This window comes from Erpetoichthys calabaricus, chromosome 16 (genome assembly GCF_900747795.2).
Source record: "Erpetoichthys calabaricus chromosome 16, fErpCal1.3, whole genome shotgun sequence".
Taxonomy (NCBI): Eukaryota; Metazoa; Chordata; class Cladistia; order Polypteriformes; family Polypteridae; genus Erpetoichthys; species Erpetoichthys calabaricus.
Window position 1 is genome coordinate 42334716 of NC_041409.2, and position 15756 is coordinate 42350471.

Genomic DNA, 15756 nt, shown 5'->3' on the forward strand with positions numbered 1-15756 from the left:
AAGAACTTCCTCAAGCTGAACAGCACCAAAACTGAAGCTCTTTTAATTGGCAACCCCCATCAACTTCGTTCCTCTGTAAACTGTATTTCCTTTTCTGACTGTACATTACCCTCTACCCTTCTGTTACAAATCTGGGTGTCAAGTTAGACTCCCATCTGTCATTTGATATACATATCCATCACCTTTGTAAAATTGCATTCCTTCATCTCCGAAACATAGCCAAACTCCGTCCCTACCTCTCCCTCTGTGATGCTGAAAAGCTGGTTCATGCCTTTGTCTCATCCAGACTGGACTATTGTAATGCACTCCTCATCGGGATACCCAACAAGAGCCTTCAAAAGCTACAACAAATTCAAAATAGTGCTGCAAGAATCCTGATGAGGGTGCGGAAATATGAACACATTTCACAAATCCTTTGATCACTTCATTGGCTCCCTATCCATCTTTGTATCGAATACAAACTGTTTGTTTACTCACCAGTGCACCCATGGAAATGCTCCACAATATCTTAAAGAACTTTTATTACAATCCACTACAAGAAACCTCCGTTTTACAAATACCTATCTCCTTCGCCCCCCTGTGACCAAACTTCATACAATGGGAGACCAAGCCTTTGCAGCCGTTGCTCCACGGCTGTGTAATGCCCTACCTGAGAGCCTAAGAACACAGCAGATTGTGGGCTGTTTTAAAAAAAAAAAAAAAAAACAGCTAAAGACTTTTCTATTTAGGAAAGCTTATTAGCAAGAATTCTATAATTATTGTTGTTTTATCTCTGTTTTTATCTTGCTTTGCCTTTGTTTAAACTTTTTATGTTGCACTTTGAGATTTACTGCTAATGTAAAGTGCCCCTATAAATAAAATGCATTATTATTATTATTATTTATTGTCTGGTACCACGTTCTAGTTTAAAGTAGTCTGAGTTAATACAAGCTGAAGCTTCTGGACTGCTATACTGTTCAGTCTGTGAGAGGTCCAACACATGAGCATGGATATACCTGGTTTTATCATGGTTTGTCTGTCTGTAGCAGTGAAATTGGTGCTGCTTGCTTTTCTGATCACATGCCTGTTATAATTCCTTGCCAGTCAGCATTTGCAGTGAGACTTGCTGCTCTCACATAATGAACTCTACCACTACTAGCAAGTTTTCCTTGGCTTTATGGATGCTGTGCATTAGCCCCCCACCACCTCAGCGGATCACTGACGGTCTAGACTCTGTTACTCCATTTAAAGTCAAGCTCTCTAAACCTAAACCATGGTTATATGATACCATTCATAGCCTGAGGCATTTATATAGGTGAGCAGAGTACAGCACAAGTGGAAAAAAGACAATCTTCTGGTGTCCTTTGATATTTTAAGGGGTAGTTTGTCTAATTACTAGGAAGCTGTGAAATATGCTAGAATTTTTCAGATGTTCTCTCAAATAACTATCACAGACCTAGAGTTTTATTTAACACTATAAACACTATTTTCTTCCTACATGGTGTGATATGACATCAGCAGTCTGAAGATTTTCACTGATTTTTTTTTTTTTTTTGTTCAAAACATTGCTAACATTAGATCCCACATTATACCCTCTGTTCATGACCGTAATTAGTCAACTTAACCCACAACTTGTCTGTTAGACATTGTTCACACTTGTGTTCTTAAAGATGCTTTTGAAGTGGTTGGGCCTAGCATCTTCTACATTATAAATAGTTGTATTGAGACTGGTTCAGTCCCGGCATGTTCTAAACATGCTGTGGTGCAGCCTTTAAATAAATAAATCTGGGTCTTACAGACTTTTTGGACTTCAGACTTTTCTCCAACTTATCTTTTATTTCTAAAATTACGGAGAAGGTTGTCTTTCTACATATGCAAACCTTTTAAATGAAAATGGTATTTTTGAAGTAATTCAGCCTGGTTTTAAGCCTCACCACAGCACGGAATCTGCACTGTTAAGGGTTTTAAATGATCTCTTATTAATAAGTGACTCTGGTGATTTGGCTGTCCTGTTGCTTTTAGATCTAACTGCAGCATTTGATACAGTTAATCGTGGTATCGTTATTACTTATCTTAAGCAGCCTGTGGGGATCCAAGGAACTGCTTTGGATTGGTTCAGGTCATACCTCACAGGTAGAATCTTTTCAGTCAGCCTGGGCAATCTCTCCTTTACTTTGGCACCTCTCACCTGTGGGGTCTCTAAACGATCTATTCTGGGGTCTGTTCTTTTTTCACTGTCCACGTTCCCCCTAGGATCCATTTTTAAAAAATGTGTTTTCTTTTTATTGCTACGCAGATGATACACAGTTATATCTTTCACTGAAACAGATCGAATCAAATTCTCGTAGATTTTCTTTGGAATGTCTGGAAGATGTTAAAATATGGATGTCGCACACTTTTCTTAGTTTAAATGACAAAAAAACAAATTGTATATTTTGGACCTTCTGATTTTAATTGTGTTCCTGCAAGTAATTGTGGCCCTTTGACAACCCACTGTAAACCATTTGCAAAAAAATCTTCGTTTTGGAGATGATTTTGAAAAATGAATTCATGCGTTTGTCTCATACAATACAATACAAGACAGTTTATTTTTGTATAGCCCAAAATCACACAGGAAGTGCCGCAATGGGCTTTAACAGGCCCTGCCTCTTGACAGCCCCCCAGCCTCATCTTGGCTTGACTATTTTAACTCATTATACGCTGGAGTTAATCGGTCATCCTTTGCTTGATTTCAGTTAGTCCAGAATACTGCAGCAAAACTTCTAACAGGAACACGAAAATACAATGGTGTCACACTAATTTTAGGTTCTCTTCACTGGCTTCCTGTTTGCTACAGGATAGAGTTTAAAATTTTACTACTTTGTCCTTCAGCTGTTCCAACTTGGGGTCGCCACAGCAGATCATCTTTTTTCATCTTTTCCTGATCTGTGAATCTTGCATTGTTACACCCACCATCCGCATGTTCCCTCTCACCACATTCATAAACCTTCTCTTTTCTTTTTGTTCTCTTTTTTCTTTTGTGCTTTATGAATAAAATTGACTTAACTAAATTACATAATGAAAGAATTGCACATATTTTTATTCATTTACTGTTGGCTTTTTCTTAGCCTTTATATATTGATCCTGCAGATGTTTACATTTCTGCCTGCACAAACTTTCATCTTTGCCCAGGGTCTGGGTAATTTCTCGTTATAAATTTGAGCATATTCGGCTATCACTGTGTGCTTTTAATGTTGGATTGCACCTAGATGAGAAATGAGCATGTTTTCTTGTCTAGCACATGCAAAGTTGATGCACATGCAACTTCCAATGTGGGCGTGCTGCATCAGGACTGATTTGATGATGAAATTTACATCACGCACACCATAGCTGACCCTTGCTGTGACGCATAACATTGTGCAGCTTTAGTGGTTCATTGGCCCAAGTCAGATCACACTGTTTTGAGTATGAAATTTTGTACAGGCTTACATTTTTCTCTTATTTACACATGTAACAAATGCCCCCAAAGTATAAATCCTGAGCAAGTGCTGGTGATACCTCAAAGAAATGGAAAATGATAATGATGGGGGGAAAAAAGTGGAAATAAAGTGATCGGAAGGAGGTAAAATGCAATCAGTCACTGGAAAAGCATTAGGCTACAGTTGGTCAATGATCGGGGGAATTTTTAAAGGATAAAGTGAGAATAATGGTGTATGTAAAAGTCACTGGCCTGATGAAAGTTAGTTATTACTAAGCAACTCAGTGGTTTAATTATTGCAATGGAAATGCCATTGGTAATACTATAGTGTAACAATAGGCTTGTGGCCATTTCAGTGATTTGAAAGCTGAATGTGTAGCACGTAAAGGCTTTTGGGATGAAGAATTTGTTGTCAGAAGCTATTTACATAATATTAAAGTGCCAGGTGAATTTCCTGAAATGTTGAAAATGTTGAAAAAAATTTATTGAGAAGGGAGGTTATTTGCCATACCAAATATTTGATGTAGACTAGGCTGGCTTATTTTGGAAAAGATACCTGAAAGGACCTACATTTCAAAAGAGGAAAAAAGTACACTAGGGCATAAGGCATGAAAGGATAGGCTAGGTTATTGCATGGAGGTAACACATCTGGGAATTTCAAGCTCAAGCCTTTGCTTATGTATCGTTCCCTAAATCCAAGGGCACTTCGCTGTATCGTTATTTGGAGTGGAAATGCAAAGGCTTGGGTTACAATTACCATATTTGATGACTGGTTGTTGACCCATTTGCCCCTGCAGTTGAACATTATTGCTTGTCCAAAAAAAATTCATTTGAAGATTCTACTTGTGCTAGACAGCACACCTAGGCATCCAAGTGCTTTAGATGAGCCATCAGGGCTACCCCCTTAAAGGAGTTCTGGTGGAATTATAATATCTACGATGTCATTACTTGTAGAATTATAATTGGGATGAAATGAAGATGTCAAACATTAAAGGTATGTGGAACTAATTGTGCCCCCAATTCATGCATGCTTTTCAAGGGTTTACAGTTCATGACATCACTGAAGCCAGGGAAGATATGGTTGTTATTAGTAATCGACTGCAGTTAGACATTAGTGAAAATGATGTCTTAGAGTTACTCAACTTCCATGCCAAAGAACTGACCACTGAAGACCTTATGGATCTACAGCAGCAGATGATAGCATTTGAGAAAGAAGACTGGAGCTTAAAAACTCCAGAACCGAAAATGTTTTTCAGGAAAGTATTGGTTGAATCCTTTCATCTCTTTGAAGCAGGGATGGCAAAGTTCGAGAAATAAGATCCTAATCCAGAGTAGTTCACCAAAGTTTACCGTACAATTACTGAGGGCTTCAGCTGCTACAAGGTCATTTATAACAAGAAAGAAAAGCTCTGTACAAACCTCCCTTTATGTCTACTTCATGAAATTGACTCCATTAGTAAACTCTCCTTTCCTCCTGCAACAGAATCAAACCTTGACTCTCCAGCACCAGGTCCATCGATTCTATTTTATTGAAAAATTATGTGTTTTCTTGATATACATTTGAAGAATACAACCAAAAAGTACAGATTCATCATATGAAAAGTAAAGCAGATTTATGATAAAGCTACATTCCTCCACTTCCCATAACTATGGGTTGATCTTCTGTGTATGACATGAACTCCTTCAGAAAATGACATGAAGTTTTAATTTATTTATTTTGTTATAGGGCTGGCAAGCTTGTATTCAATTGCTCTGGTGATCTCCACATGGATATGGAGGATACGCAGTGAAAGAGAGGGAGAAGCAGTTAGAGGTGGCGAGGAAATGAGCCCAAGCAAACATGTTGTAATGTGAGTCTGACAGAAGTAGATTTTTAATGAATAGTAAATGGTTGAAAAAAAAATTAATAAACGTGCATAAAGTTGTTAATGTTGAATACATTGTGACTCTGTTATTAACATAAAAAATGCAGATCCAATTTAAAAATACAAAAAATTAAACATGTCCCATGATCATTTTGCAATCTGTTGAATTCTTGAAATGTTTCTACTTGTTTTATCCATCCATTTTCTAACATGCTTACCAGTTCAGGGTATTGGAAGGCCAGTGACTATCCCAGCAGCATAGGGTGCAAGGCAGAGCTTAATCTGGATCATCTAGGTTTATTAAATGAGCAAATCCATTCATTCTTTCTCTGTACACACTTAGCCATTTAAGAGTTGCTGAAGTGTGTGTCTATCTCAGCAGTGGACTTAATGCAGGTTCTAGCCTTGGATGGTTAATACTACAATTATACACTGAAACACATAAATACTCTCACTTCTGTAAAATGAGTTTAGTCATTCAGTCAATTTCTAACCCTCTTAGTCCTCATCAGGGTCGCAGGGATCTGCTGGAGCCAATCCTTGCTAGCATAGGGCACAAAGCAAGAACAAACCCTGAACAGAGCGCCAGTCCATCATTTCATTTTAGTTGAAATATACACTGCATTGAGCTCCCAGTGATGTTCATCTATGAACACTACTTAAAGGAAATTGGCATGTTTTAAGTGAAATATATAAATATATATATATATATATATATATATATATATATATAAACTACAACTTAAACTTAGATGAGAAAAAAGAAAAGTAACTTGTACTTTATAACTTATAAAATAATAAACGGTTTTCCTTTCTTTACTCATTGACAGTGCTCACTATATCATCCTTCTTGTGGAGTCTGTACTGTTTGGAGTGTTTGTCATGGTTATCTTTTATGACCAGGTGAGATAAATGTTAGGCAACAAGGTTATGATTTAAGATTATTTTTTTGTAATTTGAAACTAATTTTATAGTTAAAAAAAATCTGCCTTTCAGAAATCTTTTCAGTCGTTTTATGGCATCTTATTTTGAAAGAGGCCTATTAATTGTTTGTCTTTTCTCCCTTATTAGTTGGTGTCAATAATCACAGATGAGACCCCAATTGAGCAAATAAGAAATCGTCTGATGAGGGACAAGACAGTCAACCCACACTTTACTCGCAAACCAAAGCTTGCATTACTGAGGGAAGTGTTTGGAAGAGGTAAGTATAAGGATGATCAACGCTATTTTTATCCTTTGTTTAATGTATCCAGTTGGTTGTTCTGTGCCATTTCATTATGTTTCTTGGCAAATTCTGCACAGAAGGAATTTGATGTGTTCTTTGAGCATATTGAAGAGAATTGAATAGGTTTTTTTTCGGTTTTATACATCACACCCTGTTGGTTTCCTTCCAGGTTCCATTTTTTGCTGGTTCTTTCCAGTTCACCCAGGACCACCTTCAAGTGGCGGAATAAGCTACTCTGCACTTCCTGATTATGATGTATGACTTATTTGAATTACTACTTCCCTGCTGTGACATCATTTCCTGTTTTCAAAGGAGTTTGCACTGCAGATATTTTTCTGTTTCCTTGTCTGAACTGGATTAATATCACTTCTAGTGAGGCTCAGGTAAAAAGATAAAGGCACTTTTATTTTGACAGAGGAGGCATTGCTTGTTTTATCATAATATACTTGGGGTTATATCATGTCCTGACAAAATTACCAATTAACTTCCTTTTTTGTGGAAGATTCTGACTTTTCTCCTTTCTTATCCTACAATATATTTTAGCAACATAATTTGCTGCTGTTACAGTGATATGTTACAGTAATATTGTCTTAAAATATAACACTTCTGAGAAGCTTAATGTTTTCTATGACTGGCTAATGCAAAATCATTTCAGATTTTGCAGAATTTTTTATGAAAGACAAGAAAGATTGTGTTGTTACAGAAGTCTGAGATATCTATTTTTTTGCCTGAAGACACTGTTTTTGAAAAATGTTGCAGTAACATCATGTAAGCTGGCAGTATCCTTTTATTTGCTTTTTGCTACACTGATGCTACTTCTTTTTCTGTACGTTTATTTTGAAAACACTAATTCTTTTCTAATCGCAGAAAATGATTTACAACTCTTTTCTGCCTGATGGAAAGAGAGGCTGTTGTTACTAGTCCTCTTCTGAAAGAATCAATGTTGTATTGTTTTAGGAAAGACAAAGCAAGATTTATGTCACTTCTACTGTTATTGTAAATAACATTCATTATTGTTTTAAATATTAACCTGTGTACCCTGCAGGGTTCTTATAGTTGCACTTTCTGTTTAACCTATAAAATATTTGAGGATGGAAAAATTGCCCTGGGACTAACTTGCAAAGTTTTTGCTTAAAATGCATAGAACTGTTTCTCGAAAAATCCTCCACTTACCACTAAATATTTGTTTTCCATATCTCATACACACATTCTTCAGCAATCTGGTATACCTTAAAGTAGCTTTGTTCTCAGCTAACAGTTTTATGCCTTGGAGTCATACCATCTGATGTAGGTTTGATCCCTCTTATTTGTTCATTTGTTGTTTGGACCAGTTCAATTTGACCATCTTTATGCTCACAAACAACACTAATTCTGTGACATTATGTTAGTAAAATAATATCTCAATTATAATATTTCTTTATCTTCATACATTTTCAATGCATATATTAACATATTTAAAAGTATATCATGCCAAATGCACTTTTATTTCATTTGAATTGGAGCCTTTTTATTTCCTGCATTTATATTTGAAACATATGGGATTCATTAAGTTGTTGTTATTGTTACTGTGCAAACATGTTAATGTTTGATCTTTCTTCTTTGAAGACTATATTGATTGTATTTTTGTGTAATCATCAGTTAATGACTCCATCCACTGGTTAAAATATAAACACTACTGCATGAGTCACAATTGTCTGCATCTCTGCTTGCTGATGGTCTTTAAGCAGGTTTAAATTCACCCAATTGGTAATTGAAAACCTATTGTGGTAGTTTGTATGGCTAATGACAATGTTCAAGGTGTTGCCATACTAATAGGTTATAACAAATTAGTACAAATTGCTATGGAAAAACACACAGTGATGGTGAAGTACAGTATCATCAAAGCCTGTGCACCAGTATCGTGTTATGTAATGATCAGCTTTATTGATTAGTGTGACACAGTATTTCCAGAGAATTTTGTTCCTTAGGAATAGGAAGAAAAAAAACAGTTGAAATGAGCTAACAACAAGTGAGTATTGATTTACTCACTTATTGGTATTCCCTACAAAGCTATGTTGTTATTCTTATGAAATGGTTTATTCTTTCAGAAATATCGCTAGAATGGTAGCTTACCAGTACTATGATATTGTATGTCTATAATTTAAAGACTTTGCAAAAATAAATTTTCAAAGACCCTTGGCCTTTTTATGTTATCAGTAAGACTAAAAATATAATTGGTAACTGGTTTCATATATTTTTACCAAAGACAGTACAGTTTAAAATGTTTTTATGAATCATTACTGTTAAAGACATTACAAGTCTCTGTGGCTCAGTGTTGATGGTAGTCAGTATTTCATGGGAGAATATTTAGCAGCCATGAAGTTTTCCAAAAATAAACAGCAGTTAACACTAACATTTTTATGTGATAAAAATCATTACCAATTTAAGTATTGTGCTCAAATGCTGCAAGTCCTAATTTTGATTTAGTTTAATTTTAAAATTACATCTCTAGATTTTGATTTAAGAGTGTATAGCAGGATTTAAAATCCTTAGGTTGTTATATCATTAGACCTTTTTGGATCTTTTTACAAGTAGAAAGAGAATGAAAAAGGAAACTGGAAGCCACATTTTTTGCCAGATACTATGCCATATTAACAGAGCTTGGATCTTAAGGTTCCTTTTTTCTTTTTTAGTACACCCTTTTTTTTTTTTTCTTCTGGCTTCAAAATATTTTGCAAAGTATAATCTCAAAGCCTGGAATAAAATCAAATCATAAAGGCATACTGTAGTTCCACTGGTCTTTCCACTTTATTGACTACTTAATTCATAAGCATATTCACACATATATTTTGATCTAATGTTGGCTAATTGAAATATAAGAATGCTCTCTCTACTTTAGGAATTGGCTGAAATGAATTTTGCTATGATGTGCATGTATTTGGATGTACCTTACTTTATAGCAAGGACCCTTTTTTCAGTTCTTTTTTTTAATAGTCAGTTTACTTGCTTTTTTAGCACATATACTGTGCTAATTTCACATTACTTACAGCAAAAAAGGCTGAAGTAATTATTTTATAAAAACGTTGGTAAAACTGTCCAATCTAGGTGAAATGGAAAGCATAACACACCTGTGAATTGTCTGAAAAGATTTTTGTTTGTATGTCGTGTCATATTTGTATACCTATACTTGTGTTAATAATCGGGAGCTAAAATATTTATTGTAGTATTTATTTTTTATTTGAATGTACTTTGGATGTTCTTATATAGGATTATTACAAGTATAAACTAAATAAAAACTGAATGACTGAATTTTGTTTTCTGATGTTGTGTAAGTCTGTTTGTAGTGTATAAATGAAATGCTGAAAACCTAGTAAATGAAATTTTGTTTTTGAACGACTACATGTTAAATCAGATTTTTGAAAATTTAATTCTGATCCTTGTCGTAAATGCAAGAATATTTTAAAAAATACTGCAGAGTAGAACATGTTCAGTATCATGACAGGGCCATCTACATTTATTCATAAAGAACTAATGGCTTATAGTGTATTAAATATTAATCAGTGTTTTTTTTTCTTCAGATCATAAATTAATGGTATACCATGAAGGTCAGTTGATACCTTCATGAGGAAACAACTGCTTTTCAATTTGATTCTTTTTGTTTGTATGATTTAATTTCATATGTTAATTGTTTCAAGGACAGCACATTATGTTTTTACAGTTTTCTTCAATTAGAGCAGCTTGAGTCTGAAGCAAAGATACAAACTCAATACTGAGCCAGTTTAAGAATGTAATCAAGACAGGACTATGGGGATAAATATCTGCTGTTCTATGACACTGAACCTCTTTCAGGGCATTGTAAAAATACACAGAAAAATCCTTTTGGATAAGTTTCCAATCATGCTGCAGTAATCTGGTGACAGAGGAGGACTGACTCTAGAAAGAGTTTTTAATAACTGCTTTCCTTCATCTTATACAAAATCATAGCTCGCAGCTTGGTAAATTATTTGGTCAAAGGCAGAAGTAATGACACAGCTGTACCAATAATGCCAAGTACAGATCCCTTATATAATACATATTAAATCATAAGTAATTCGTGTGGTGGGTGCGGCAATGTGCTGTATCCGTGCATACTCCTAAATATATAGCTAAGTAAATAATGTGCCACCTTTTTAGGTTTTCTAAATTGAGTAAACTGAGGACTTTAATAAAAATATGAATTAAAGTTTTTATCATCTAAATTACAGATGGTTTATGTTTTTAAGATAATCAATTATTCATTGTTGTATATAAACAGTTAAATTAAAAATGGTAAAGGGCAATTCATCCATTCAGTGCATCATATGTGATAAGGAAGAAGCCAATGAAAAGATTTTTAGAACTAATACTATGATGCTGGACACTGTTTGGTTAAGTGCTAAAATGAGAATGAATAATTTTCACGAAAGTGACACATTACAGGCATTAGTTCTAATCTGTATGAATGCATAAATTATTTTGTCTCTCTACAGTAGTAAATTTCCTTTGTGCTTAATATTTCAAATTTAAAAAGTACTTCATAGCAAATTAAATATGTATCATGGTCAATAATAGCATCAAATGGTGGAAGTTGAAAAAGGAAGACTGCAAGGTTGAGTTTAGGGAGAAGGTGAGACAGGCACTGGGTGGTAGTGAAGAATTACCAGACAGTTGTGAAACTACAGCAGATGTAGTAAAGGTGACAGCAAGAAGGGTGCTTGGTATGACATCTGGAAAGAGGAAGGAGGAAAAGGAAACCTAGTGGTGGAATGAGGAAATACAGGAGAGTATACAGAGGAAGAGGATGGCAAAGAAGAAGTGGGGTAGACAAGAGTACAAGGAGATGATAAGGCGCAAGGTAAAGAGGGAGGTGGCGAAGGCTAAAGAAAAGGCGTTTGATGAGTTGTATGAGAGGCTGGACACTAAGGAGGGAGAAAAGGACTTGTACCGATTGGTTAGACAGAGGGACAGAGATGGGAAAGATCTATAGCAGGTTAGGGTGATAAAGATGGAAACGTACTCACAAGCAAGGAGAGTGTGTTGAGCAGATGGAAAGAGTACTTTGAGAGGCTAATGAATGAAGAGAACGAGAGAGAGAAGAGGTTGGATGATGTGGAGATAGTGAATCAGGAAGTGCAACGGATTAGCAAGGAGGAAGTAAGGACAGTTATGAAGAGGATGAAAAATGGAAAGGCCGTTGGTCCAGATGACATACTTATGGAAGCATGGAGATGTTTAGAAGAGATGGTAGTGGAGTTTTTAACTAGATTGTTTAATGGAATCTTGGAAAGTGAGAGAATGCCTGAGGAGTAGAGAAGATGAGTACTGGTTCCGATATTTAAGAATAAGGGGGATATGCAGGACTGTAATACCTACAGGGGGATAAAATTGATGAACCACAGCACGAAGTTATGGGAAAGAGTAGTGGAAGCTAGGTTAAGAAGTGAGGTGATGATTAGTGAGCAGCAGTATGGTTTCATGCCAAGAGAGAGCACCACAGATGCAGTGTTTGCTCTGAGGATGTTGATGGAGAAGGCCAGAAGGAGTTGTATTGCATCTTTATGGACCTGGAGAAAGCATATGACAGGGTGCCTCGAGAGGAGCTGTGGTATTGTATGAGGAAGTCTGGAATGGCAGAGAAGTTGTACAGGATATGTACGAGGGAAGTGTTCCAGTGGTGAGGTCTGCGGTAGGAGTGATGGATGCATTCAAGTTGGAGGTGGGATTACTTCAGGAATCAGCTCTCTGAGCCCTATCTTATTTGGAATGGTGATGGACAGGTTGACAGACGAGATTAGACTGGAGTCTCTGTGGACTATGATGTTTGCTGATCTGTAGCGATAGTAGGGAGCAGGTTGAGGAGACTCTGGAGAGGTGGAGATATGCTCCAGAGAGGAGAGGAATGAAGGTCAGTAGGAACAAGACAGAATATACAGTGGTGTGAAAAACTATTTGCCCCCTTCCTGATTTCTTATTCTTTTGCATGTTTGTCACACAAAATGTTTCTGATCATCAAACACATTTAACCATTAGTCAAATATAACACAAGTAAACACAAAATGCAGTTTGTAAATGGTGGTTTTTATTATTTAGGGATCCAAACCTACATGGCCCTGTGTGAAAAAGTAATTGCCCCCTGAACCTAATAACTGGTTGGGCCACCCTTAGCAGCAATAACTGCAATCAAGCGTTTGCGATAACTTGCAATGAGTCTTTTACAGCGCTCTGGAGGAATTTTGGCCCACTCATCTTTGCAAAATTGTTGTAATTCAGCTTTATTTGAGGGTTTTCTAGCATGAACCGCCTTTTTAAGGTCATGCCATAGCATCTCAATTGGATTCAGGTCAGGACTTTGACTAGGCCACTCCAAAGTCTTCATTTTGTTTTTCTTCAGCCATTCAGAGGTGGATTTGCTGGTGTGTTTTGGGTCATTGTCCTGTTGCAGCACCCAAGATCGCTTCAGCTTGAGTTGACGAACAGATGGCCGGACATTCTCCTTCAGGATTTTTTGGTAGACAGTAGAATTCATGGTTCCATCTATCACAGCAAGCCTTCCAGGTCCTGAAGCAGCAAAACAACCCCATACCATCACACTACCACCACCATATTTTACTGTTGGTATGATGTTCTTTTTCTGAAATGCTGTGTTCCTTTTACGCCAGATGTAACGGGACATTTGCCTTCCAAAAAGTTCAACTTTTGACTCATCAGTCCACAAGGTATTTTCCCAAAAGTCTTGGCAATCATTGAGATGTTTCTTAGCAAAATTGAGACGAGCCCTAATGTTCTTTTTGCTTAACAGTGGTTTGCGTCTTGGAAATCTGCCATGCAGGCCGTTTTTGCCCAGTCTCTTTCTTATGGTGGAGTTGTGAACACTGACCTTAATTGAGGCAAGTGAGGCCTGCAGTTCTTTAGACGTTGTCCTGGGGTCTTTTGTGACCTCTCGGATGACTCGTCTCTGCGCTCTTGGGGTAATTTTGGTCGGCCGGCCACTCCTGGGAAGGTTCACCACTGTTCCATGTTTTTGCCATTTGTGGATAATGGCTCTCACTGTGGTTCGCTGGAGTCCCAAAGCTTTAGAAATGGCTTTATAACCTTTACCAGACTGATAGATCTCAATTACTTCTGTTCTCATTTGTTCCTGAATTTCTTTGGATCTTGGCATGATGTCTAGCTTTTGAGGTGCTTTTGGTCTACTTCTCTGTGTCAGGCAGCTCCTGTTTAAGTGATTTCTTGATTGAAACAGGTGTGGCAGTAATCAGGCCTGGGGGTGGCTACAGAAATTGAACTCAGGTGTGATACACCACAGTTAGGTTATTTTTTAACAAGGGGGCAATTACTTTTTCACACAGGGCCATGTAGGTTTGGATTTTTTTTCTCCCTAAATAATAAAAACCATCATTTAAAAACTGCATTTTGTGTTTACTTGTGTTATATTTGACTAATGGTTAAATGTGTGTGATGATCAGAAACATTTTGTGTGACAAACATGCAAAAGAATAAGAAATCAGGAAGGGGGCAAATAGTTTTTCACACCACTGTATGTGTGTAAATGAGAGGGAGGTCAGTGGAATGTTGAGGATGCAGGGAGTAGAGTTGGCATAGGTGGATGAGTTTAAATACTTGGGATCAACAGTACAGAGTAATAAGGATTGTAGAAGAGAGGTGAAAAAGAGAGTGCAGGCAGGGTGGAATGGGTGGAGAAGAGTGTCAGGAGTGATTTGTAACAGACGGATATCAGCAAGAGTGAAAGGGAAGGTCTACAGGATGGTAGTGAGACCAGCTATGTTGTTTGGGTTGGAGACGGTGGCACTGACCAGAAAGCAGGAGACAGAGCTGGAGGTAGCAGAGTTAAAGATGCTAAGATTTGCATTGGGTGTGACGAGGATGGATAGGATTAGAAATGAGTACGTTAGAGCAGGGGTCCCCAACCACCGGTCCGCGACCCACTACCGGGCCGCAGCCGTCTGACAGCCGGGCCGCGAGAGAACTGCCGGCAACGGAGACTCACTCAGACTTTTCAGAATGCTTGGTGGGCGGGGCTTTGCAGCGGCCCAGAGAGAGGAGAGAGACCGAGGTGAGAGAGTATTACAACAAAGTATTTTTACGGTCCCGACAGTTTCCCCATATGACACGAGACTATAGAAATCTCGTTACTACGAAGTACATTCAGCAGATGCTTTCATTACAACGAGGTGACCTTGAAATGCTTGAAAGAATCATCCACAGAGCAGTTAGATCTGTGGCCGCAGCTCAGTTGTACACATTTAGGCTACACAACGATCCCCAAACAGAAACATTGTTAAAAAAAATTCTTTCTTTGAACATTCCTCGTACTGTTTTTTTTTTTTGATATTTTTGTTTTCTGTGGTTTTCAGTGATACCTTTTGCTTATTGCTTGTCAACATCTGAAAAACATCCATTGGAATTTAACTCATTGTCACCCTCCTATAGAAACGGCAGACACGAAAAAACGATAACAGTGTTAATGTTTGTGATGTGCAGTGTGTTGGAATGGCAAATGCAAAGCATATGTCTTTGTTATATGCAAAAAAAGAAGAAAAATCTCGGGTTGTAAACGTATGCGAACTGCTTAATAATAATAGAAATGTTATGTAAATTGTGTATAAAACTGCCCATCCCCCCCCCCACCGACCGGTCCGTGGAAAAATTTGCATCTAATAAAGTGGTCCTTGCTGTCAAAAAGGTTGGGGACCACTGCGTTAGAGGGTCAGCTCAAGTTGGACAGTTTGTTAGACAAAGTCAGAGAAGCGAGATTGCATTGGTTTGGACATGTGCAGAGGAGAGATGTTGAGTATATTGGAAGAAGGATGGTAAGGATAGAGCTGCCAGGGAAGAGGAAAATAGGAAGGCCTAAGCGAAGGTTTATGAATGTGGTGAGAGAGGACATGCAGGTGATGGGTGTAACAGAACAAGATAAAGACGACAGAAACATATGGAAGAAGATGATCTGCTATGGCAACCCCTAACGGGAGCAGTCGAAAGAAGAAGATTAAGGCAAGCTATTTTTAATGTGTTACTCCTTCTATATTTAAATGTTGGGTTAGAATTTACATTACTATGCATTTTTATTTCTACACTGTTGTTTGTTCTTCCACGTACAGTGGAACCTCAGGTCACGACCGTAATTCGTTCCAGCACTCTGGTTGCAACCCGATTTGGTCGTGACCCGAACTAATTACCCCCCATAGGATTGTATGTAAATACAATTAATC

General features: G+C 37.3%; 1 protein-coding gene across 1 annotated transcript in view; it reads left to right on the forward strand.

Annotated features, from left to right (window-relative positions):
* The window catches only part of zgc:77880 (zf-DHHC domain-containing protein), a 32079-nt gene extending 22265 nt beyond the window's left edge, over positions 1–9814 (forward strand). The window contains exons 6-9 of the mRNA XM_028821589.2: positions 5163–5286; positions 6132–6204; positions 6373–6502; positions 6696–9814. Of these exons, the coding sequence (XP_028677422.1) occupies positions 5163–5286; positions 6132–6204; positions 6373–6502; positions 6696–6787 (419 nt within the window). The 3' untranslated portion in view covers positions 6788–9814. The remainder of the gene's footprint in view (positions 1–5162; positions 5287–6131; positions 6205–6372; positions 6503–6695) is intronic.
* Positions 9815–15756: the final 5942 nt, after the last annotated feature.